This window comes from Cyprinodon variegatus, unplaced genomic scaffold, assembly GCF_000732505.1.
Source record: "Cyprinodon variegatus isolate N-32 unplaced genomic scaffold, C_variegatus-1.0 Scaffold505, whole genome shotgun sequence".
Lineage (NCBI taxonomy): Eukaryota > Metazoa > Chordata > Actinopteri > Cyprinodontiformes > Cyprinodontidae > Cyprinodon > Cyprinodon variegatus.
Genome location: NW_015150958.1, coordinates 67,805 through 93,417, shown reverse-complemented (window position 1 = coordinate 93,417; position 25,613 = coordinate 67,805). Strand labels below are relative to the sequence as shown.

Here is a 25,613-nt window from a genome sequence, read left to right as displayed (position 1 = left end):
GATAGTTTAGCACTGTTTTTTTTTTCTTTTTTTTTTCTATTACATACAATCCCAATAAATAAACTAATTTCTTTATTTAAACTGGGACAAAGTAAAAATGCAGATATGTAATATATAGAAATATGCAAAGCAGAAATATGTTTGAAAGGCACTTTATTTTTAATAGAATTGTGAAATTAGACATCTTCATTTTAATGTTCAACTAACATTTACTCAAAGAAGATAAAGTACTACTACTACTGTAACTACTTTCTTTTTTCTTTCCTGTAGGTTTTGATATCAGAGGGGCTTGGAAGATATGCCAAGGATCCCAAATTTGTCGCTGCCACGAAGCATGAAATAGCAGATGCATGTGAGATGACAATAGACGAGATGGAGAGTGCAGCCAGCCACCTGCTGAGCGAAGGGATCGCTCCTGGCATTAATGGGGTCAACGTGTTTCCTCTTCTGACCCCCAGGGACTACGAGCTGCCAGACACAGGAGCCAGTTACAGTGATGAGGAGCCAGAGACAGAACCTAGAGTTCCTTATGAGGAGGATCTGGCAGATGAGATGATCTGCATTACGACTTTATAGCATCAGCTGGAAGGGATTGACAGATCTGACCGCACACAACAGTGAACATATAAATTCTAAAATCAGAATTGCATCTGTTGGCTCAAACCAAAAGAAGTGCCTTTTACACAGAGCAGAAAAGGCATACAGAAGGAAGAAGCACCATAGAAGCACCTCCTGCCAGCAGAGGAGGCAAGAGCAAATAGTTGACTGGAACTCTCTACTGAAGATCTTCACCTGGAAGGAACGCAGCCTGCAGCCAATTGGACGCCAGGACACTTGATGCTAGGGAGAGGTACAAGGCCAGAGCTGGCAAAGGTGTGAGACACTATGCAGGGCGGGTCTCAAAGGGTGATGACAATCAGATGTATGATGTCATTACCTCAGTCACTTTATTAAGGTTCGGCATATCATGCAAGTTTTCAATGCAAGCATAGTGAGGCATATCTACTCATTTAGTCTATAGGGGGGGAAAAAAGAGCTTAATACCTTTGTTGTTTGAGCAGGTTGTCTTAGGATAGCTGAAGCTAATTTAAAATGTCGAGTCATAACAGATTATGCAGGAATTAACTGTCCTACTTTTAGCATCATTCAACTTGAGTTGTATGTGTTTAAAGAAACATAAGCATTTGAGGTAAATGCACTAGCAGGCAGGTTGTTTTAAACATTGAAGAATAGCCTGACTAATATTTCCTAGTTGATATGCTGTAAATTGTATAATATAGCAAGAGACACTTTGTAAAGAGATAACTATATTTTGTAATTATGTATCGTTTAAAAGATCAGCAATATGAACCATTGTGACTCATGTTATATAAAAAAAACTTGCATTATTTTAATGAGGTACTCTGACATTTAAAAGCCTTTTCTTTTTGCTAATATGCACTCTTTATTTTGCCTAAGAAATATTTTTTAGAAATTCTTCTAAAGTGACACACCTGCACAGTATATTCAAATGACTTCTAATATGTTTTTCTATAAGCAGATTTTTTTGTGCAGATAAACCTCAAGATTCTAAGGTAAATGGCTATATAAGGAATATATTTATTTGGATATTTCCTGCTGTGCGCACATTAATTGAAATGCTTCCATGCATAAACATTGCTGCTTTTTTGTTGGTTTTTGAATCAAATGGTTTGTCAGCACTGAATTAAATGCATTTTTTTTTGCTGCTAGAGGAAGTAAAAGTCGGATAAACTGATATTTTTGAGGCTCGTGCTGGGATTTTACCCTATCAAACCCCTGAATCATCATTGTATTGGTTTAAATCTCCATTCTCCATTCTGACCCCCTGTGTATGTAGAGTGTCTTGCAGATATATTCATACTTTTTGAATGTTTCCACATACTGACTCCTTTCGACAAAAAAAAATTGATACTTTCTATGGGATTTTATATGATTAAAACAAAACAGGATGACGCATAGTTGTGAAATTGAAGCATGATTATATAGTTTTAATTTTTTCCAAAAAAAAAACTAAAATGTATGGCATGTAATGTATAGTTTCCTGAATTAATACTTTAATGAAAACAGAACGTAGTTGAAAATATTCCCACCTGGAGAGTTACATTTTTGTCTGTTGTTTATTACCTTTTTACAAAATAGATCAGTCGGATTAGATGTTTACAATGTATCTGAACACTAACTTTCAGGCATTTCCCCAAACTCGTAGCTGAATTTAAATCTGTACTTTGAGTGGGCCATCCTATCATGGATATGCTTTCCATTCCATTGCAGCTCTGAATACAAGCTTGGGATGCATTCCTTTAAGTTTCTGCTGCCCCTAACTGATTTTCTAATATCTAAAATTGTCTAGCATCTTCTGATCAGCTTTAACAAGTCGATCTGCCGTTGATGCAGAAAAGCAGCCTGACCCCAACCCACACATGTACACTTTCAAAGCTCAGAACAGAAAACAGTACTTGTAATGGTTGTCTTTGAATAATGCCTTCATTTTTTTTTTGTCATTCTTCAATAAAGTTTTGATTTGCTGTGTTATTTTTGACAGGTTCCCCCACTAAACCTGTGGATTTCATGTAGCTTATCTTACAATGGGCCTCTTGGCTGTTTATCTTATTAATGCTCTGTGTCAAGGTTTGTCAGTTGGATCACACTGCTCACAGGGACTTGGGATGAGAATTCTGATGGTTTATATTTGATAAAACATAACATTTGCAGAAAGAAAACAAACAAAAAAAACTGCATGGAGAAGAGTAATAGAAGAGTAATAGGTGGTACAGTATAATGAATCCTACAATCCTTAATGAAGCCCACCGATTTCAAACCCTAACACAGGATTGGTGAATGAAAAAACAAACCAAAAGAGCTAATCAAATGAAATGTGGAGCAGCTGAGGCAGAATAAAGGCAGGGCAGCTGAGGATTGACCTCTACTTAACATAGAGAAAGCCACAACATGCATCTTGGTCTTCCTGGTGTTGCTTGTTCACCAATGTTTTTTAACAACCCTCTAAACCCTTCAGGGAAGAACTGAAACTAAATAAAACACAGATACTTTTTATTTTCTATGGATGCGTGACCGCTTAAAGCTATAGGTTGTACTAGATTTCTTCCAGGGGCATCAAAGTAAAAGGGACTAGTTAGTTGAACATTTGGGGTTTTTATGTACGAGTCATGTGAAAAAAAATCCCACTTCACTGTTGTTCACTAATTTGTGTTGCTCTGTTTCATACAATCCTTATAATATTCATGAAGTTTGTTGTTTTAAAGTGACAAATGGCAGTGTAAATTTATACGATTATAAGGCGCCATGGTGTTTGAGGTTATGTGGCTGTCATCCAAAGGACATTGCAACTTATTCCCTATGTTGAACAGCAGGGGGTGTACTGGTGTCAGATAGGCTGGGAGGTGCAAAGCAATAGAACCCCGTCCATGTCCCTTTCTCTCTTAACCCACCTGGTTTCTTGCATACAGTTTATACTTCGTTAGGCAACTGTGATCATATATCATTACGTCAGAATATCTGCACAGTGTGGAGACTTTCAACAAGCTATTCTTTTTCTTGTAATTGCTCAATTTTGTTTATGTATCATCAGTTACCATCCGCCCAGCACATACTGGACTAAATAAACTAGTGTCTCTATTAAATATGACAATAGAGAGATAAACTTTCTTCAAATGCTGTTCAAGGTTGCTATGATCTGTTGCTCATGGGCGTTTGATTCGTTGGTTGGTGCACTCTCAATCTGAATGCTTGATTCTGTCCTGAACGTTGAGGTTTTCCACTTTGTGTGCACATTGAAAGGGCTCTTTGAATTGTTTGTGAGTTTCAAACAAAATGTGTTCTAGTCCTTTTTGTTTATGGCCAAAAGGACCAATGCACATAAAAGGCACATTATACTATTTGTAGCAATTGCAGAACTAATGAACTGAAAATATGCATTATTTTGTAAAGACTTTTGAAATGTTGTTTTGAAACTAAAGATAAAGAAAACTTACTTTTACCTCATGTCAGGGAATTCCTGAGAAAAGATAATAATTTGGTTTAGTCTATACCAATGGTATTTAAATATTAGCACATAGCTGTTTGTCTTTGCACAAGTACATGTATAGTGCTTTTTCTTTTTCTAAACGGATTTGTGTAATAAGGTGAGAAGATTTTTGTACTTTTTGTGACCATGTGTATGGTTTAGTGGAAACTGTATCTGTCATTTACACCCCACCTCAAAATGCTGGGAATGAAGAGCATAACAAAATATTTTCAAGGTGCACTGTTCCTCTGTTTTGCAGGTTTGGAAAAAAAAAATAAACCACAAACTACCAGTTTACAGAGAAACACATATTCATAGAAACTTTTTTGTTAGCTTTTCTTCATCTTGTTACTATTATTATTATTACTATAACAACTATTAATGTTCAGAAATCTGTATTAAAATAGAAGATGCTGTAAAATATGTACAAACATATGGGATGACCCATAGTAATGTTCTCTACTTGAAAGTCTTGACATTTCCCCCAATGTTTTATGTTGTTTTTTTTCTTCGGTGCAACATCATTTCTCTCAGTAGCAAATGCTTTAATATATATATAATCCCTATAGATTTTGTATAAATACATTTTTTGTATGTTTTCTTTTTTGGCCTTGACTTCATTTGATATTTTTTTCTATCATCATTAAATAAATTTATGCTGAACTAATGTTCATATTTATTTTGAATTACAAACTCTAAATCAGTATGTGTCCATATTACACATTTTTGAAAACATCCATTTCCACAAAACAAGGAGAAACTTTTTTATTGTGCTTCATATACATTTCTGGTTATAAATGAATTTTACATTTCAACTGGGAGCCACTTTATTTGTAGTTATTGTCTCCACAGTAGTCACTGCCTCCGATGCCTCATCTTCATCGTCAAAACTCTTGCCACATAGCAGGAAGGGAACTGCATACTTACGGAACTAAAAAACAGAAATACAGAGCTTATTAAACATGCAAGATCTGTCACTGTGGTTTGTTAGCGAACAAAAGCGATGGAAATCCTTTTCAATTCTTCTTAATAGTTGATTGGGTAAAATTTTCAACACTAACAAAACTTCATTGTTGTATATACAAATTTTAAATAATTTCTATAGCAGGATATCTGTGTTATGTGCATTACCACCACTAGATGGGGCTGTTATGATTACAAAAGAGCAGAGGTAATTTTACCCAAGCCCTATTTCAATAAGCAGGTTTAACAATCTCAGATGGAAATCCTCAAGTCTGAATTGATGTAGCCAAAGGTTGGGAACTCTGTGTTTTTGGTTTCATAAAAGCTGCAGGGAGTTAGTTTAATCAACACTGAGTAGGTCCACTCAAAGTTGACCATATATGTAACAACTATGAAAAGGCGATTATCAGTTAAGAACCTATTTGACTAGTTACTGGTACAACAAGCGACAGGAAGTTCCTTTTTCCTGATTATAAACTAGAATTCTAGTTTACTGTCCGAATGCTAGTGGATCAATGTATTGTATTGTACTTATTTTACATTCTCATGGGGGAGAAGTGCATCTTTCAGCAGGTGAAGATGAAGTATACAAATGTAACAGGTAAAGTAGGACCTGTGCATCATCTCATGGGGTTCTGTGCCTGCTGTCTCTCTAAATACCTGTTGAAGAAGTCTGTAATGCTGCAAATGTGAAGATGGATAAGGTTGTGGATGTTTGTGATGATTGTGAGGTGAAACATTTGCACTTATAAAGATAATTCTTTGAATATTAAAAGGAGGATATCTAAAGCTCTGTGAATGAATGCCTCCTATTCAATAGGACATGCTATGTTTGTACAAAACTACAACAAACTCTCCTGACTGGATCAGCAAATAAAACAATATGATTGGCTTAAATGAGGGAAGAGACAGAAGACACTCTGAGTTTATTGAGGAAAATCTGCTCCCGACTAGGTTAACTCTGAGGAGAATGTTACTACAGCAACAGAGACAGAGGTTGTGTAAAGTCTCTTAGTGAAACCGAAAATTCTGAGTTTCCCAGATTTCAAGTCTAAAAAGTTTTGAGTTTTCAGTAAACCTGCTTTTTGAAACTGGCCTCTGATTTACAATCTATTTATAATCTCTTCTATAATTAAAGCATAGTTTAAGTACCTGTTTATTAAGTAGGATATAGATGATGGGATTGTAAGCAGTGCTGCTCTTGGCCAAGTAAACTGGCACTGTTCCCACCAGCGGATGAATCTTTGCTTCTGGTCTGCAGACTACAAACATGGCCAGGCTGGCATAAGGCAGCCAGCTGATCAGAAATGACAGAACCATCAGTATCACCATGCATGCCACCTTCATTTCCCCTTTAGCAACTGCTCCTCCTTCCACACAGGTCATCTTTGAAACCTGTAAAGCAGAATGTCAGAAATGAGAAGTGTCTGACAACAGGAAGCTCATTAAACGCAGACCTTGAACTGTGAAGTGTCATCTTTATTATAATTAAATCCTACAAATTTTTGATCAGGAGTGGGAGATTGATCCTCAACTTATAGAAGGTAAGAATAAAGATGTTTGAAACTTCTTTGATTATATGTCATGAAAGGCAAAGCCTTGATTTTAAGATTGATTATCATTAGTCCATTCATCAATTTTCTGTCAAGCTTATTCCAAGTGGGGTCGCAAGGGGTGCTGGTGCCTATCTCCAGCTGACTACGGGCGAGAGGCACAGTAGATTGATTATCATTTATGGTATATTATTAGAGCCATGGCCATATTAGGTTTAAAAGCAGGAAACTGAAAATACCACAATTGCAAGCTCATCAACTGCTTCTTCTGCAACCAGTACCAATTTATTTTCAAAAATTTTTTTATTATCCTGCAACAAAAGGAATTCATATCTGTCAGACTTCAAAATGTCTGGCAGTACACTCTAAAAATTCATAGCATAATTTATTAAAAATTTGTTATCAATCAGAAGTTAAAATTGAGAGAGATTCTTGAGCACAATAACATTCTGAAAGTTCTAATAAGAGATTTGTTTGGCCACCCCAGATTATCTGTTCGACCCCCAAAAAATCACCAGCTACAAACCATTATGAAGACATTCATAATTGACAGATTATTGTAAAATAAATCTTATGCATTTACTCAGTTGCTATCCCATAACTACTTTGTCATAAGCCAGTGATGCATTATTTTTTTCTTTAGTTCATACCTTTACTGAGCAAGATAATCATTATTTTTCCCTATAAATCTCTTAAATAGATATAAGCCTTCTCCACCAAAGTTCTTAAGTAAATGAGGCATTAAAACATAAAATAAAAAGATTTTAAACTTAAATACAATTAAATGTTTTTGTGATTCAAAATGTCTCACCTGGTGCAATGTCCACAGAAGTTTTGCATAAGAGATCAGGATGAGAGTGAAAGGAAAAGCAAAACACACAGCAAAGTAAGCAATGATGTAGGAGACGTTGTTGGGGTCTGTGTTGTGCCAGTCTGGTGCGCAGGACGTCCCAACGCCCTCTAACTCATATTTGCCCCATCCAACGAGTGGGGGCAAGTTCCAAGTAAAAGACCACAGCCAGGACAAGACTATACCTCCAACAGCATGCCTCTTCTGAAAGGTTATCGGTCCAAGAGGCTTGCACACCACAAACATCCTCTCAATTGCAATCAGAGCCACCGAGCACAATGATGTGATTCCTGCATGAATGTAGAAGGAAAAAAGTTGGTGTAACTAGTAGAATAAAGTTAGCAGTTCCTATTATGTTCCACTGCTGTGACTCACCACACAAGGACACTGCAAAGCCTTCCATCACACAGCCTGTCCTGCCCAGGGAGAAGTACCCCTGGGCGTTGTTGATCACGGACAGCACCCCCCCGGTCATTGCTGTGCCCAGGTCAGCTACAGCCATGTTTACCAGAGCGTAGTTGAGTGGCTGCCTCAGCTGCTTGTTCATGAGGGACACGATGATCACTGTAGCATTCAGCACAATGGCAGGAATTGTAAAAAAGGCCATGATGATGGAGAGCACGATGAAGCCAGCCCGTGACAAAGGGGGCTCATTCTGTGGACCAGTGTAGAATGAAGCATTTTGTAAAAGTTCAGGGAGCTGCATGCTGAAAAAAAAGAAAAGGATAAAATGGGTCCTGTCCTAGGATTCTTTCACAAGTTGGAGTCTCCAGACCTTTAGTAATGCTCTGCCTGAGTGAGATGACCAAGATAAGACAGTTGGAATAAATCCTTAGAGTCCGGAATTAAGGAAGAGTAATTCCTCGCAATGATTATCCGTGATCCCTCACCTTTTGCTTGATTGCAGGAGGGGTTTAAATAGGATAGGCATCGCTCCATGGTTGGCGCTATGCCAGCAAACTGCTCACAGCGTCAGCAGTCCACTTAAGTAAAACAATGTGGTGCAAAAAAGCTTTATTGCTCCTGACACAAGTTTGGGAAGTTTGATTTGTTTTTTTTTTTATCAGTTTTTTTGTTTTTTTTGTGGTTGTTGTTTTTGTTTCGTTATTGTTCTTCCATACTATACAAATATTTCAGTCTTTTCAATACCTATGAAAGCTAAGGATCAGTTAAAAGTGTAATAATATATCGCTTGTTACGTTATGTGTTTTTTTGAGTAGTGCTTTAAAGAAATTCTTAAAATCTTAGAAAGCTACTGCAGTGTGAATGAAGCATGGCCTTGAAAGAACTCTACTTGTGTGACAGCTTTCAAACTTAACCTGTTTGGACAGGTTAGTGGAAGGAATCTAAAGAAAAAACAAACAAACAATAGATAGCCCTTTCTTAATAATGTTTCATTACAGTAGCATAATTTCACACTGGAAAATTCAATTCAATTCAATTTCTTTGTCTTTTAAAACATTCCTTGTGCTACTTCTACTGACATGCTGCCAATAATACCTTTTGCAACATAATAGGACAGTACTTGGTAGTCTTCCATACAAATGGTAAAGGTTGAAGTTTACAGAAAGAAAGACAACTGACCACCTCTTTCTTTCTTGTATCCCTAAGCTCATGGAGGTTTAAGGTAAGCAGAACTAGTTTTGTGCTGTTTCATCATCTGCTTTGCAACATTATTTTTGCTGAAATATTGCTTGCAATTCAATGTAATGCAGATTCCAAAAACCTTTCAAATAGAAACATCTCCACAACATCAGAGTGTTGTGGGTTATGCCACTTTTTTTACTGCTTTGTTTTATGCCAAACCTCAATACATTTATATTTTCTTTATTTGTAAGTCACTTATAAACAAATAACACTTGATGGAACAATTTTGAACTCTTCCCAGTGGGAGAGGTGGGGGACTTGTGGCTTTGGGGTTGGAGAAGAGTGCCTGTATTGAGAAGACTGCAAGTAACCGGTTTAGACCCCACAGCCTACCACTCTATGTGCCTGAGCAGAACCCCTAGTCCCAGATACAGGGTGCTTCATCCTGTCCACTGCTCTCATAGAGATGGGTTAAATGCAAAGGTAAAAGTTAAATTAAATTTAAGTTTGCAGTTATTCACCCTTATCCAAAAAAATGAACAGGGACCAGTTAAAATTACAAAACTGAGAGAAATCCAGTTATCCTGGAATTTCATCTAAATGTTTAGATGCTTATACTGAGACAGCAGTAGTATTGATAAAAACTACCTTGTATTGTTGAAAAGAGATTTCAAACATTAATCTGTTTATAATATATAGAATTTAATTTGTTTCCGTCTTTATAGATTGAAGTAAAGGAAATACTTTCGTACAAACAGAAGAAGGCATTAAAATAATAAATCTGTATAAATATATAGTTTGTATAAACTGCTAAAAACAGCATAACGAAGGTACACAAAATTGACTACAGGATGTATCTAAACTACCTGATGTTTGAAAGGTTTAGGTTTTTGTGATCTGGTTTATGTATTCTGAATAAAGCTATAAAATAATTTTTTAAAGTTAAAATTAGCAAGATCAGAACAAAAAAAAGAGCCAATAATAATAAACAGAAAATACAGGAACATCACCTTTTGAAATCCCATTTTTTGTATTTCAATAAAAGATATTTAAAAGCTAAAACTGTATAAAAATTAATCTGATCACTTGAAATGTAACTACCTATGCAGTGTTATCCACTGAGTACTTATAGACATGTAAGTGCTCAGAAGATAACTTTAGGTATATGCCTGTACAGAATGGGCTCAGTAGATAACAATAAAACAGGTGTAGGCAGTAAACAATTGCTGAATTATAGACATAAAGGAAAGTGAATAAATCTAATGACACAAAAAATATTTGTCAATGCAAAAGTTGCTTTGCTTTTCACTTTAAGATGATATGTGTTATTTATTTCCTTACATTTGGATTACACTAGTAATCAATAATAGGTCTACACAACCTAAAGTTTTTCTTTAATGCAAATCTTCTTATTTTTTGCTCCAGCTCGAAAAACAAAGTAAACATCCTGGAATTTCTGAGCTGCTGAAGTAACAAGCCATGGGTCTATTTACACAATGCACTGCTCCATTTTAGACCCATAGGGCTATGCTATAAATAAGTATTTACCAAAACAATTACCAAACATACTCTGCAAGTGACTGCATGTATTATATTTAGACTCTAAAGCTCTGAGAATCCCTCCCCGTCACACCTGTCTGTACATCAGTGTCAGATTTGTGTCATGTTGGAGTACTAGCATATAACTCCATCATGTTACCTACAACAGGCAAAAAGGGGCCTGAGTGGAGTAATCCTTGACTGCTGAAGAAATGAGGTGAGGCTAAGCCAACAGATTTAACAAGAGAGCTGGACAAGAGGTGTCCGAAGTTTCACCTTCTAAGAGGTTTATGTTTAATCAAGTCAAGACGCGGATTATAGCTGTGAAGGTTCAACACAGGTTAATGGTTGAATACTGTCTGCCTCTCATCATAAGGCTTTGCTTTAATTACAAAATAAAGTTGTTTTTCCAATCCAGTCATGGAATTCACACACAGACACACACACCTATATATGTCTGTGTGTTGGAGTGTGTGTGTGTGTGTATAGCATTGTTGAAGCAGTCACTGAAATCAGGTGTTTTCTGTAATGTTCTGCAAAAGTTCAGTAAGACTTTTGCAGGTACTGTATGTTGGTTCATTATTACTATCATTGAGGCACTTTATTTTGTTAATAGGACAGTTTCTGTTTTAAATTTTTTTTGGTTTAAAATAACAATTCAAAATCAATATTCTATTTTACAAAATTATAATTTAGTACATTTTCATTTATTATTGCTTTTTTCCATTTGTGTTATCTAAATTACTTGAGTGAATTGATCTTTTTTTTTAATGGTATGTAATGCTATGTAAAATTTCAAGCACAGCTGTAAATTGTACCTGTAACTTTATTGATATGATTTTACCACCAGCATCAATAGAGCATGTAAGTTTGATATTAATCTTAAAAATATCTCAACCATCTAAACTGTTAAATGACAAAAATTAAACCAAAACTGAATTAAAACAATTATATATATATATACTAAAAAATCACCAAGAATAAATTCACATTTCAAAAGTTACTGTACTTAGTTAGCTTACTTAGATAAGGTGCTTCTGAGTTTTCCTTTCTAGACAGAGCAATTGATTGCTTATGAATTGGTTTACATTTTTTCTTATATAAACTTTTCAATATTAGGGCTTGTGCATTTTAACATGTTGGCCTACAGTCTTCTCAATCCTTCCTGGTCACTGCAGGTCACTGCTTGATAAGCCTTATTCTTCAGGAGGATTCCTCTTGATAAGAGGTAGGACCTTTGTTTTACTCTACAACATACCTGCCTAGGGACAACTGCTGGTTACTGAAGGACTTGATCCCATAAGCTAAGCTTCACAGATAACTATTTACCAACTGGCTTTAAGTAAAATGGGCATTGGAGTACAGATAGAGAACAACATATTCCACTGGAAGCAACTCTATAGATTTTAAATTTTGCATACTTAGAAAACTAATGAATGGGATAGATACCCCTCCCTTAGGTCTTTCATAAAGGTTATTAGAGTTATAGTTGTTATCTATAAGATAAGCAACATCCTCTGAAAGAACAGGTTATATTATTGCTGCAGTAACAGTTCCCTAAAAGAGCTCAAAGAGACCCAAAGCTTTTATTAAGAAACTATTTAATTGAAGTTGTTTTTTTAATGGTCACCTAAAACATGATGTAGTTAGTTCTACAGTATATATTCTGGTGAATATGTTTTTTTTTTTTTTTTTAACATAACTGTAAGTATAAATGGAGACTTTCTATGGGCAGAATGAATTTTTTTATTTTTTTTCCATGCATACCATTCTTTGAAGTTTTGAATCTGTATGTTTTTGGCTAGTGCCATTTTCCCAGACATGTTTTCCACAGCTCTTCTATTAATTGTGAACAACCATTTGTTTTTCTTTTCTATTTCATGTCTGTACACTTTAACTTATATAACTTTGTTCTTTTATGTGATTTGGTGTTTTGCACATCTGTCAAATTGTTTTGTCGCTGTCAGAGTTAAAAAAAAAATCCCACTATTAAATATCATTCTACTCAAAAATACTTTAAAAGTTAAAAGCACAAAATAATTTAAAAAAAATTGACATTGCTTCCTTGCCTGAATCGTGAGTGAATTAAGCTGTTCCGTTCAGCTTAAGTCAGAATTGTGTATTCACTGGAACGGATGGCAGTGCATTCAGCACCATGGACAGCTCATGTATATTTCCCAACCTGGATACCTAAAGGAAGTCTACTTCACTGGAACGGATGGCAGTGCATTCAGCACCATGGACAGCTCATGTTTATTTCCCAACCTTGATACCTAGCGGAAGTCTACTGTACATAATTGCAAGACCACCTTAAACTCAGTTAATGGTAAACCTGACTGGGACATGAATTCAACAAATACATTTGTTAGGTTTTACTTAAGAAGTGAGTTAATTTGGGCAGCAATTTCAAAGCTGTCTAAGACTTAAAAATGAGATTTCACCTAACTGCTCTGCAAGGAAGCTTATTTAACAGTAAATTTCAGAAAGTAAGATTGTGTTCAGCATTAAGTGTCGATTAAAGCCTCTATAGACAAATAAAGCAGCCACCCCTGTGAGTCAGTTGCTTGGTTTGCTCAAGGACACATAGCTATGACTGTCCAATCAGTCTTATCTACAGCAGGTCCAATAATACCAGCACACTCTCCTCAGTGATGTGACTGGGGTGTTTTTATGTGATGGGTTTTGGTTAATTAAAACATTTTAGGAGTCAGTGTGGTGCGCAGGCCGCCGGTCAGAGAATACATTGGATGATATTGTCCGTCATCCAACATGTAGGTGCCTTATCGGCATGTAACAGGCAGCAACGAGCCCCCTCACAACTTTGATGTACGATGCAATTACGAGTCTAATAAAAGCCTCAAGTGGAAACAAGGTTCCTATGGAGGGTGAAGGCGGTGGAGTGTGTACGGAAGGAGGAATAGGAGGCACTGCGTCAACCCGTTTGATGCCCCGACGTGATTATCGCCTTATAATCAACGTTTACAGTGCAGGACGATGGGGACATCTTCCGGTATGATTGAATAATGGGACACTGAAACTGTTTTCATACATGAGGAGTCTCAACTCTGCAGTGCAGCACCAGCAGCGCCTGGATCGGCACAGAGAGGTTGCTTTTGGTTAACAATGCGCAGTGATTAATTAAGACTTCAGCCAATCACGGAAGAATGCACATCGATAATGTAAATCTCCGTCCTTTCTCACAAGAAGTCTTATCTGTCTTCCATGGGAGTTGTTTCTTTTTAGTTACTGTTGAGTCTTAGTAAATCTAAACACCATTCAAACTTCATTTCATAATTTCGATATTATATTTCTAAATGTTAAACAATACCCTACATCAGGCTTCCACCGTAACGGTCCCTGAGGGTTGTTGTCTTTGAACATTTTTGATGTCTCTCTGCTTCAACACACCTGAGTTAAATAATTGTATCATTAGCAGGACTCTGAAGAACTTGATTGCATTCTGAAGAGGTAATTCAGCTATTTGATTCAGGCGATGAAAAGAGAGAGACATCTAAAGTGTGCAGGCCACCAGACTTTGAGGGCAATAAATGAGAAAGGCTGTCCTACACTAATGAAACACATTGTTTTTTTGTGTGTGTGTTGTTATTAGGTTTTGGTATTCTTGCAGAACTTGTAGTCGTCATGATTGTGCCCTATGTGGATTTCTGTTGGAGTTTCTTTTTAAGTTTTCAGTTCCACTTTGATTTGTTATTCTGTGTTTTCTTGTTCATCGTTTTCTTTTCCATATTGTGCCACATTTAGGCGGTGTTGTATTTTTTGAGTTACTCTCTGTTGCCCACTTTTGCCAGTCTCCTTTCCCTTAGATCCTTCTAGGAACATCTGTCTACAGCTGCTCCCTATCAGATAATTTTTTAATTCCCTCAAAAAACACATTTCTAATTATTTTAACTACTGTAACTTTTCTAAATGTGGGCCTACAGTTGCTGTGACATTCTAAAAAGGAGGCACTATAATGTAAATACCAAAAAAACGGTATTCTACCATACAAGAAATTGCATGCCTAATTATACAAACACCTGTAAATATTTTCTACCCATTAAAATGCTTCCTGCCCATACATTGCCCCCCCAGCCCCCCCCCTAGTGGTGCCACTGTTTGTAACTCCTTTTTTCTCCCTCTCTCTATCTCTCCCTTTTTTGCAGCAGAGCTGGAGCCCTCACTAGATATCTGCAGCTCCATTAACTCCCGCAGAGACTTTTATACAGAGCTAAATTACCATCAATCCAATATGTTTGCCAGTTTTAAGTTTATCTTCAAACTATATTTATACCCCAGGAGCTGTTTCCTCAACTAAAATAGCAATATTTAGCATAGTTTAAGGTCTAATAGAAAAGGTGCTTTCCTGGCAGGAAATTCTCTTTGATGCAGCTATATAATCAATTTAAAAGTCTAACATTTAAGTTACAATAATGTTAGAGCAACCACATGCATACATTTTATAACAGTGATGTTTTTGTGAGAGCAGGGGTGCAAAAATGTAACCAACTTATTTTTACCCCCTGCAACTCAATGACTGATATAACCATGCACAATTTTTTATTTGCATTAGAAATGAAATAATCTCATGCATTGTCCCTAACAAACAATAATCTGCTTCCCAGAGCTATTGAGCTGCAAACAAAGAGAGGAGCTCTGTAATTCCTGCACCATGAGCTGAATGGGGAGGGAAGGGGGGAGGAAAAGATGGAGAAACACGCTGGAGGATGATGCTCTCTCTCTTGCTCTCTCACACTCTGATACGGTAGTAGGGCTGAGGACGGGTTGGCAGTGGAAACAGAAGGGGGAGAAGTTGCACTGTAGGGGGGATTGAGCTGCAACGTGCTTGCATTGGGTTTTTGTTGTGCAGATATATTCCAGAGAACTGGAAATGGAGGGAATCTGCGGGATCCAGATCTTGCACACATTCCTTCTGCTCTGGACCTCCATCGACTGGAATGTGGCACCAGTGGCGGGGTCCCAGCAAGGGATTCCTCTCTCAGTGTGAGTGACAATTAGGTGGATGTTTTGTTTCATTTATTTATTTATTTTTTGTTTAGTTTACTAAACATTTTGCAAAGAGGACTGAAAAATACCACTCTAATTTCATCTTATTTCTTTTGCACCTGGTATAATTTGAAAAAATTTACAAAATTATCAAATTGAGAAAACAACTACACTAAATTTTTTACAGAAAAATAACTACTGCTTGTTTTGTTGTAAAGCTTCTTAAGACTTACCTCAGCTTTACATTTGCTTAATTTAAAAGAATCATTACATAAATGTCTTAACATTTTGTTTCCTTATGTGTCTTAAAAAAGAAGACGCAACAAAAAGTGCTTTTTTTCTTAAAGGAAATCACAATTCAGAGATTATTATTTATCAAAAAGTACATAACGAGCATAGTCTTAAAAAAAAAATAAATAAATCTTATCATTGCATTATTTTCACTTTTTAGGATCAACTTTTTGAAGCCACCGTTAATTCAAATACATATTTCAATTTCAATTTTATATATATATATATATATATATATATATATATATATATTTTTTTTTTTTTTTTTTTTGTCTAGTATTCTTTAGGGAATTAGTGTTTTCTTTTCAGATCAGGGGATTAAAAACTGCATTATATGCCTTTAACAACAATTAAACCAATTTCCTCCCCCCTAGGTTTCACATGAAATGCATAACTTTAGATTGAAATTTGTGACGAATAACAATATTTGTAACAATGATAAAAAAAGATAAAGAGAGTATTTTCTTTCTCTTTGAGAAACCTTTTAAATAATAGGAAACACTTTATAATTTATTTATAATCCTACATTAACAAAGCTGCAAGTACACATACTGCATTTCTACATCCTTTTTTCTTTCTTTGTAGTTGGTGTCTAAAATGGAAAAGATCTAAGTATGTGGAATATTGTTTCTGCACAGGTACAGGTTGTTTCACAAAAAAGTCAGTAACATTTGATAAAACTATGAACAAGTACATAAAAGGTGAATTTTTATGGTGACATTTTCATCTAAATGTTTTGACAACCCAATGAAATCTAGTACAGATAAAGATCAACAGTTGCAGATGAAAGGATGAACTCTTGGTTAAGTTACCTCATCATTATATGCATGTTTAATACACAAACGTAGCTCTTTTCATGTTGTTTTGCCGATGTAATTTGGTAAGTCTTTGTCGATTAACCATATTGTCTTTCACTTTTTTGGCAGCGTAAAGCTTTGGGCCTCTGCTTTTGGGGGAGAAATTAAATCAATTTCTGCAAAATATTCTGGATCCCAGCTTTTACAAAAGGTATGTTTAATTTCTATGAACCCAAATGAATTTCCTCATTTGCCTGATGGTTGATAAGGAAGCATTCACTTATGTTGTCATGTATTTGTCTTCTGATAGCTGCAAGAATATTTGAGTGTCTCAGCTAAACGTAGAGACCTTAATTTAGCGGAGACTCAGGTGTGTTTGGAGTGCCATGGGAGTGTGTGTCAGTGTGTCTTTTAGTTCATGTGTGTTTGTGCTTGACGTGGCCCATTAACCGCAGCTCAGCTTCCCCCACTCATCTCCTCTCTCCTGTAAACTCTACCGACTGGAGAGCCTTAGGCCTCGGATGTGAAGGTGGTGAGCTGAACGACTGTGTGGGAAAGGGAATAAATGATGAAAAAGAGGTGGAATAAGTGGGAGAAGAGAGATGCAGATTAGCTTTGCGACCGCTTGATGGCAGAGGTGGGTTCAAGTTTAAAAGGGAAATCATAGTAAGGTTAGGATGATGAATTGCAAACTGTTCTATTCACTTCACTTGGATTGGATGAAAGAAGGTGCAATGAACAGCTGGAGGAGAACCTCTGTGTGCTGAATAACTGCAACACTGAAAGGGTATTTGGCTACTTTTACAACTAAACATCCACCTAAAACCCTAAAACCTTTACTGACACAGCAAGCAGTCCCTTTTGTGCTCAACCACTACCTACCTTTTCAGTATATATGTAGTATATCGTAAATGAAAAGAAAAATCCAGGGTTACGTGATTTTGCTCAGTTCAAAAATAGTGAGTCATTGAAATGTCTTTTCCAAAAGTGTGCATAGCCTCAGTTTACACACAGTCAACAGAAAATAAAATAACACCAATAAATTGGAAAATGTTAGCCTAAAAATCAAATCTAAAGATCCCCCTTTGGGTGTTTGCACTTAGACTGCTTTTGCATGAAAGGTTCAACAAGAGGAGATATACTAACTTAAATGAAACACAAAAACAAATTAAAATTTTTTGTTTTTTGTTTTACTAACTTTTAATAAGGTTAAACTGTTTTTAATGAATCTAGAAACAGTTTTTATTGTGACAGTCCCTTGGTAACCAGCCCATCCATTGCAATTGGTTGAGCTGTATCAATTTAATTTTAGCTTGATGCAAAGAAGCATTGTGAATATTTTTTTTTTGACCAGCTTATTCCAGATTTTAACTTATTTTATATAAATTAGGTGAAAAACAAAGTAAGAATGAAGTTTGATTAAGAGAAAAATAACATGTGCTATTGATATTAATGTGTTGTAGTGAATATTGTACAGTGATTTTTTAATGTGTTTGCTCCTTTCTACAAAACCCAACACACAGCTCCTCGTCATCATTGATTGGATGATATAATAAGGATTTTAGAGAACATCTTTTTCAGGGAAATTATAGATAACAACATTAAAAACCTTTGTTGCATTTACAGGGATGAATTATAACAGCTAGTTTTAAATCCTGACAAAATTTTAATTATAACTGATGTTTCATAGTAGCTTTTCTGGAAACCTCGTTATACTTGATAAACAAATATGCAATGTTTTGATCTAGGTTTTGGGTGAGAGGTAAAGCCTTTTTTGTAGGTGCCCTGAATATGAAAGACAAAGCAATGGCTCATTTTGCTTGGTTCTTATAGTCAAATATCATATTTGCTTTCTAAATACCCACATAGCTACAGCGTGACAATAATATGTGTTTTAGATGCTATCAACCTAATACTTTAGCTTTTAGTTTAATTCCTCAAATTTATACATCTAATTGTAGGGTTGAAACTACTAAAGTAACAAATTGTTTTCAAAGTTTTCCAGTTTAAAAATGGTTACATGTAAAAAGCCACTGATACAAACATTTACACAAACATGTTATAAATTTGTATCTGTAACATTTTAGTTGACTAATCAATTATAAAATCCCTATTATGTAGATTAGAATACATGTAATTTGTAGATTGTGAAAAAGAAATATACACATCACTGAGCAATAAATGAACCTAACATTGTGTTCAAATTAAAAATAACTTGATTTTGCTGAAGTTGAGGACTTTTCTTCTACAAGATAAATTGAGCATACTGGTCCTAAATTAATTATCTGTTGTTCCAGGTATAAAGGTTTGCTATATTTGTTTTTCAGAGTTGTTCAGTAGCAGTGGTACTACGCACAACTGAGTTGTCATGTAACATGATTTAATGTAGTGCAATGCTTTACGGCTTCATGAGCATCTGTGTTCCAATCAGTTTTGTCTGAACTGAAATCTAAGATACAGCATGCCTTTGGGCCACTCTTTGTTATATATGTAGACAGCAAACTTAGAGAAACATTTAAGGTAACCTTGACATTCAAAGTTATCTTCAATAGAAGATTATGACAACTTCATTTTTTATTCTAATTGCATCTCAGACTGTTCCATTCATTAAATCTCAACTTTGCACCATTTGATTTATTCTAGGAGCTGTGGTCCATTACAGCACCACGAGCTGGAGCCAACTCCTCTTCTGAGCCCAGTCCCCCAATTAGGACCACCAGCAGAATGAACCCCAAGATCACAGCTGCTTGTCTTTGGGAGGAAAGCGAAGCATCTCGAAAAACTCGAAAGTATGGAGAAAGTGTCCAAACAGCATTTAGAAAACGTCTTCAAGCTCAAAACCCAGGATTCTCCTGCCCTGAGGTAAAAATTCTTTTGTATCTGATCTTGGTTTGAATGTATGAACTTTAACATTATGTCATATTTTAGGGAACATGGATTTTATTCACTGCCCTCTACCATGCACATATGCGTCCTAGTATGAGCACATAAGTTCTTTTCCCATGTTCCTGTGCAGGCAAGCATGTCTGGAGAAAGCTGTGTCAAACAAATCAGCAGAAAGTATTGAGCTGTAAACCAAATGAGATAATCTTTAGAGAAATCATTACTTGCAGTTTATTGTGATTTCCCTGATTTCTTTAAACCTGGGGAAGCTCTTATGCTCTTCTGGCACCTGGAGCTCCTTTATTGGTTATCGTTCTAACTGATAATCACGATCAGGGTTTTTGATGGATGGAGCTTAACCTCCACTTGACGACTTAAGGGCTTGCGAGGTGGTGAGACTGAGGGTCGGTGTTGGGGCTGGGGGCTTGGGGTGCTGGGGTGAGGAGGACAGGCGTGAAATGAACTGTTCTGCTCCACTGCAAATTCACACTATTCTTCTCAGTAGGTAATTTGTCGCCTCATGTCCTGGTGTGTGTGTTTTGTCCACACATTCTGTTTTCCTTTTGAATGTGTGAGCTTATTCTGTTCTCTTTGGGATAACACTATTGGAAGCAGAAAATGAGAAAATGTGAAGTCTTTTGTTTTGTAATACAGTGTTTTTGTGAGCGCCTGGTAGATGCTGGATTATGCAATGCTATATTCCTCTGAGCCATTGCAAGCTTTTGTTTTTATCATAGGAGGTCCTGTACATCCGGCACAATCAGCATTATTTTAGGTGTAGTTCATTACTCGGAGTTGCCCGAGCTTGACATGTTATTATCTTTCTCTCGTGCTTTGACTCCATTTCAATTACCCTCTTACCATGCATAGCCTTCCTTCCCATCTACACAGCCCCTCCCAGTGGCCACCCAACATGGCCACCTCCAGCCAATAAAAGAGAAAGGGATACTCTGCATTTGTAGCCAATCACTAAGAACATTTAAAGACAGTCGGTCCTTTTTAACTGCAGGTTATATCAAGCACTCCCATATGTCTGGCTGCATGCATCATGACAGCAAATACATCAATGTTTATAATCCTTGTTTAACAGCCACTGCCTCTCTGGAGCGAGTGAATTGAAACAATGCTGTGCTGATATGCTATGAGGCATCTTATCGCTTTCTTTCTTTTAACATAATACAATGTGAATAACTGCATTAGCCTTAATGGGTCAACTGCCGTTTCAAAATATCTCCACCTGTCCCAGCTGTCACTTTTGTTTATGATTATTTTCTCAGAAATATAAAGAGCCTGAAAAGTCGGTCAGAGTGGAGGAGATTGATGGTGTGAAGCTGGTTAAAAACCTGGCTGTAAAGATGGAGGAAATGTTCCAGAGGAAAGCGGAAGCCACCAGGGTATGTTAAAAAAAAGAAAAAAACATGTTGCGGAAATCAATTTTCAATTCATTCATTGCATAGCAGAAAATTGAAAGCTGTGGCACAGCAAAAGGTGGGGTTGGGATTGTCCCTATGAGGGAGAGGGCGGGTCAGGGGTGTTGCTTCTCTTAGAGGTAGTGGCTCAATAAGCGCAAAATAACTTTGTGCCTTTTGATGACACCATTTATCTTGTTGTAAATTCGTAATTACACACATTATCCCCATTAGCATCCCTTTAAGGATGTATAAAAAGGTCTTTATTCCAATTAATTGATGTACAGACTTAATGAACTACAGGTGCTTGTTTTGTTGTTGCAGCTCTCTTACTGTATGTACCCTCCCTTCAGTACCACCTTTGCATGGTGGCAGGATAAACTTGGGTTGTCACCAGCCTTGGTTGTCATAGTTAGTCTGGATTTAAAATATTGTAACTATACCTGGACTATGGATGTATTTATTTACATATGATTTAAAAACTTTAATAAATATTTCTGTGCTTAGCTTCATGTCCACTTTCAAACTGTCAACCATCAGGGTAATCCCTGATACCTCACTCAGTGGTTATTCCTCCCACTACATCTGTTTTCACCTACTCTATGCTGGATTATTTTGTTGTTTACAGGTCATGCTCCTTGCTATAGATTCCTTTGCAGCCTTTTGCCTCATCTGAAACTTTGTTCTTATTAGACTTCTTATTATAAATGTTCTGGCTCTCCTCCTGCATGTAGGTGGGTCCACCATAACCTTCTTCCTGTACATTTTAAAGAGGGGCTGGAACAAAGTTGTCTTGTGTCATAAATGAGAGCATCAAAAAAGTTCATAGACCCTGAAAGTAGTCATTTTTAGAGAGATTTTAATTTCTTAATTTGGGATTTTTTTCTTCCTACCAAATAATACTTGAATTAGAGGACTATTTTGCCATTTGGTTTAATTTTGCAGTTAAGCTGCTGTTATACACACCTACAGGAATTGATTAAAGTAGCTAATTAGTTAAAGTACCATTTAACAAATCGCATTTTTGTCGCAAACTCATTCTGAAATTGACTAAACTAAATGAGTTTTCTGGGACTCCTTCAATGCGGGTCTGCTTAATTATTCATCATTAGTAGAATTTAAAGCCACTGCTTTTTTTTGTAGAGCAAAGCCTCCCTATGTGTTTTGTTGCATGATGTGTTCAGAGCTGCATCAGCTATCTAAGACATGAGAGCATTTCAGAGCTGCACCTCTGTAGGACTGCAGAGCAATGATAAGGTTTATCTCTCTGCGCCTGATCCCAAGAGGGCGATAAGTCGCTGCAATTAGGGTCTAAATAACGGCGTTTAATTCAATAAAAGAGATTCTGCTAGATAAGAAAAGCTGATACATCCAACAACTATAATACTATGTAATTTAATTAAAAGCATAAATACAAGAAAAGCAATAATAGTAATAATTTTACTTCAAATTCTAAAGTTATCGTGTATCTGAGTGTTTACATTACATTAAAAGGAAAATGCGTTCTCCACTGGAAAAAAAATGTAATGCATAGAGCTTTCCTGACCTTTTCTCTGCTGACGAAACAAGATTTTAGCGTGAGGTCAATTGAATTTGGCTCAGCAGCCTGAGTTGTGTTTATGTTGCAGTTATTTTTGACACATGTGACAGATGTTAATTACCTGCTTGGCTCCTAAGGCGAGAACGATTTCAATGTTCGGTTTCCTCCGGAAACACCGAACCTAAGCACATTTTTTATTTGCCTTTTTTTTTTCTCTCCAGGTGTTACAGCTGAAGGTTATAGCGGCGTTGGTGAACGCCAACTAAATATCCATCGATCATCCTTCCTTATGCAGCTATGATATTCACAAACCCGTTAAATGTCCAATCTCTATAAAAACGTAGAATTAAAATGTAAAATTTAACCAGGTTAGTTCTAATATGAAAGAAGTTCTTAACTGGAAAAGTTAAAAGACGCACCTCAGAGGAAAATACTTTTCTAAAGAAAGTTAGAGGTTTTTGTACATTATCTCAAAAAGATTTTTCCTTAGAATATTTTCTAAGGAATCATTGTTCTGATTGGTCATGGCCTTCTGAAACTTCTGTAACATGTGCAGGAACTAACGGGCCTTTTTCCTCTCCTCAGCGGCTGGTGGAGGCTGCGGAAGAAGCGCATCATCAGCATGAAGAAAACCCAGACCTGCAGGTGAGTCTCCGGAATGTTTCAAGAATGAATATAAAATAAATACTTAAAAAAGAGAGACGGCAAAACATTAAAATCTGGCCAATATTTTAATATATATAGGCCTAAACCATGTCGCCTAAGATTAGAAAGGGTTTAGGCTGCAGGATTTTCAAACAACGCACCCATTATTGCACGTTCTGTTCTAATGTCCTGCTTCTGGTTTTATAAAGTTTTTAAATTTGGACATTCTAGGCTACCTTAGAGTATTTCACAGTGCAAGAACATTACTAGAAAACCTTGCTGTTAATAGGGTATAAGATGCGTGCTTTATGAAAGGTTATCCTACCAGATAAGATCATAGGTCGCGCATATGGTTGTTTTAAAATCAACTGAATGTAGCTATATTTATTTCAAGAAAATTTATAATTTCTTTAAAAAAATATTTTTTAAATGTACAAGAATGTGCTGAGTAGGCAAGTTGCCTACTTGTTTAATAAAAAAATGGGTGTCTTTCTACGCATGAAAATATAATTTCATAAAAAGACAGACACTGTTTTTAGAATTCATGATGAATAATAAATTGAAGTTTAAACAGTGTTTTAAAAGAAGAACAGCGAGGAGGACCTTGATTCAGCCTTGAATATATGGTTCAATTGCTTTTTGCTATCTGTGCACTGACATGTGTTTTGCAGTTCTGACCTCTTTCTACAATAGAGTTGGGCATGGGTATTTTTAATGTAAGCAAAAAAATAAATAAAATAAATTCCTTTAGGAGTAACCTTACAAATTAATATTGAGTAGATTATTACATCCACTGTGCCATTTTCTTGAGATCCATCCATATCAGAAAACACCAGACTACTTCCTTTTGCTTCACCCAAAAGAAAGTTTAGATGAAGATATTTGCAATCGCTCACCAGAACATTTGCTTTAAGGAACAAACCCAACTTGTTTTATTGTCTGCATTGGCACAACATTGAAAGCCATATTGCGCACATTAAAACACAAAAAATAAAGAATCAGATCCCCAACCATTTTCCCCACACATTTTTATCATTGTTGTAAGTGTATTGGACATTTTTCAGCGGCTCTCATTGCGGATTTACACACCATCCACACTGATCTGTCTGCGTCTCTGCAGCGGAAATGCAGTATTTCAGCGCTGTCCCTCCTCTCCCTCTCCACCCCTCTCTCTCTCTTTTTCACACTGCGTCGCGGACAAAGATAAATGGAACTCGTTTTTTGCGCGACGCATTGTTTCAGCTCCATGGCTATAGATTGGAAAGCGCATTCAAACAACACAACACAGAAATAACGACAGCAGTTTGCAGTTAATAGAAGCATTTACATCGTGTGAATACATCCAGCATTCCTCCACTTGCTCCCTCTGCTGTTTAAACCCACAAAACCATAAAGTAAGATTGAAAATTCAAATAAGTATGCATTATTTTGATAAGGCCTGTACCTACAGTAATTGTGCTTTTTTTTTTATAGCGTTTTCATAAATCCCAAACAAAAAAGATTAATATTTCCCCCCCTACTTTTAAGTCTAAAAACAACATTCCTGAAACCAACTCTATTTTCACTGCGCAAAATACAATGCTTTATATATTTGCAGAACTTTATCACTCTGGAATCCCTTCTTTAAAAACAAGACAAAGACAAAAAACACAACAAATGCATATAAATGTGATTATTACCTATTATGCTATTGGCACAGGGTCTTTACACTGTCATTGCATCTAACAGGCCATGTAAAAATAATGAGCAAAATACAATATGCACCTGTGGTAGTAATGATCTGATGTCCTGATGTTGTTCCCTCTGGCACCATTTAGCGGACCGCCGCCTTCTCTGACACTGCGCGTTTTTCACGCGTCATTTCACCGACCGCAGAGAGATAAGCCTGCTGCCTTTATCTCAGCTGCTTCCAGTCAGGACAGTCACATCTGACCTGAATCCAGCAAAGCGGTGCAGAAAGGGAACTGTTTCTGTTTGATTGTGCTGTGCTGGACAGAGGCCGTAGTAGTTTGAATTATACGCTTAAAAATGTTACTTACACGTGAATCTTCTCAAATAGGCCTACTGAGCATTTTATAAATGTTTACTGGTTTCTATTACGATAGAGACACTCTTATATTACGTTTTTTGTACTTAAACTGAAACAATATATATTTAGCCTATATATTTTTTCTTTATCCAGTCTCTGAAACATTTAACACTTTTTTAAGGGATTTAAACATGATTGCTATACATGATCATTCTGGCTTGTCAGGTTACAAAATAGTTAAACCATCAACAAATTTATATCAAATAAATTTTCTTTATGATTTTTCAAAAACACACTTTTTATCAGCAGCGCCATGCAAAGAGTAAATTACATGCCTCAGCTCGTTTTTTTTAATGGTTTTTATCTTTTTTTTTTTTTTTTTTTTTTTTTTTGCAAATGAACACTTCATTTGTTCAAATGATTAATTTAGTTTCTAAAATAGGCCTACGGCGTCAATATTTATTTATTTATTAGTTTC

At 36.2% G+C, this 25,613-nt stretch overlaps 3 protein-coding genes across 13 annotated transcripts in view; 2 read left to right on the top strand and 1 right to left on the bottom strand.

Moving 5' to 3' along the window:
• The window catches only part of LOC107094760 (voltage-dependent L-type calcium channel subunit alpha-1D-like), a 91,271-nt gene extending 86,577 nt beyond the window's left edge, over positions 1-4,694 (top strand). For all 11 annotated transcript variants that reach the window (XM_015390582.1, XM_015390579.1, XM_015390581.1 and 8 more), the window contains one exon: positions 271-4,694. In XM_015390582.1, the coding sequence (XP_015246068.1) occupies positions 271-576 (306 nt within the window). In that variant the 3' untranslated portion in view covers positions 577-4,694. The remainder of the gene's footprint in view (positions 1-270) is intronic.
• A 129-nt stretch (positions 4,695-4,823) lies between these two features.
• LOC107094769 (parapinopsin-like) lies at positions 4,824-24,919 on the bottom strand. Its single transcript, XM_015390603.1, has 5 exons — positions 24,871-24,919; positions 7,787-8,118; positions 7,373-7,701; positions 6,161-6,403; positions 4,824-4,976 (listed from the first exon to the last, which is right to left on the bottom strand). Exons 2-5 carry the CDS (start codon positions 8,115-8,117, stop codon positions 4,857-4,859), a joined length of 1,023 nt encoding a protein of 340 aa, XP_015246089.1. The 5' UTR covers position 8,118; positions 24,871-24,919; the 3' UTR covers positions 4,824-4,856.
• LOC107094768 (voltage-dependent calcium channel subunit alpha-2/delta-3-like) overlaps positions 15,287-25,613 on the top strand; it is a 47,362-nt gene continuing 37,035 nt past the window's right edge. Inside the window, exons 1-5 of the mRNA XM_015390602.1 lie at positions 15,287-15,538; positions 16,759-16,840; positions 19,273-19,491; positions 20,790-20,906; positions 23,047-23,106. Coding sequence (XP_015246088.1) covers positions 15,426-15,538; positions 16,759-16,840; positions 19,273-19,491; positions 20,790-20,906; positions 23,047-23,106 — 591 coding nt within the window. The 5' untranslated portion in view covers positions 15,287-15,425. The remainder of the gene's footprint in view (positions 15,539-16,758; positions 16,841-19,272; positions 19,492-20,789; positions 20,907-23,046; positions 23,107-25,613) is intronic.

Bases quoted from the DNA above. Each gene is read 5' to 3' on its own strand.
- LOC107094769 (XM_015390603.1), bottom strand. From the start codon at position 8,117: ATGCAGCTCCCTGAACTTTTACAAAATGCTTCATTCTACACTGGTCCA. The intron at 6,404-7,372 runs GTGAGACATTTT...TCTGCTTTACAG, and splicing joins TTCTGTGGACATTGCACCAG to GTTTCAAAGATGACCTGTGT. The intron at 4,977-6,160 runs GTACTTAAACTA...TCTGTTTTTTAG, and splicing joins ATATCCTACTTAATAAACAG to TTCCGTAAGTATGCAGTTCC.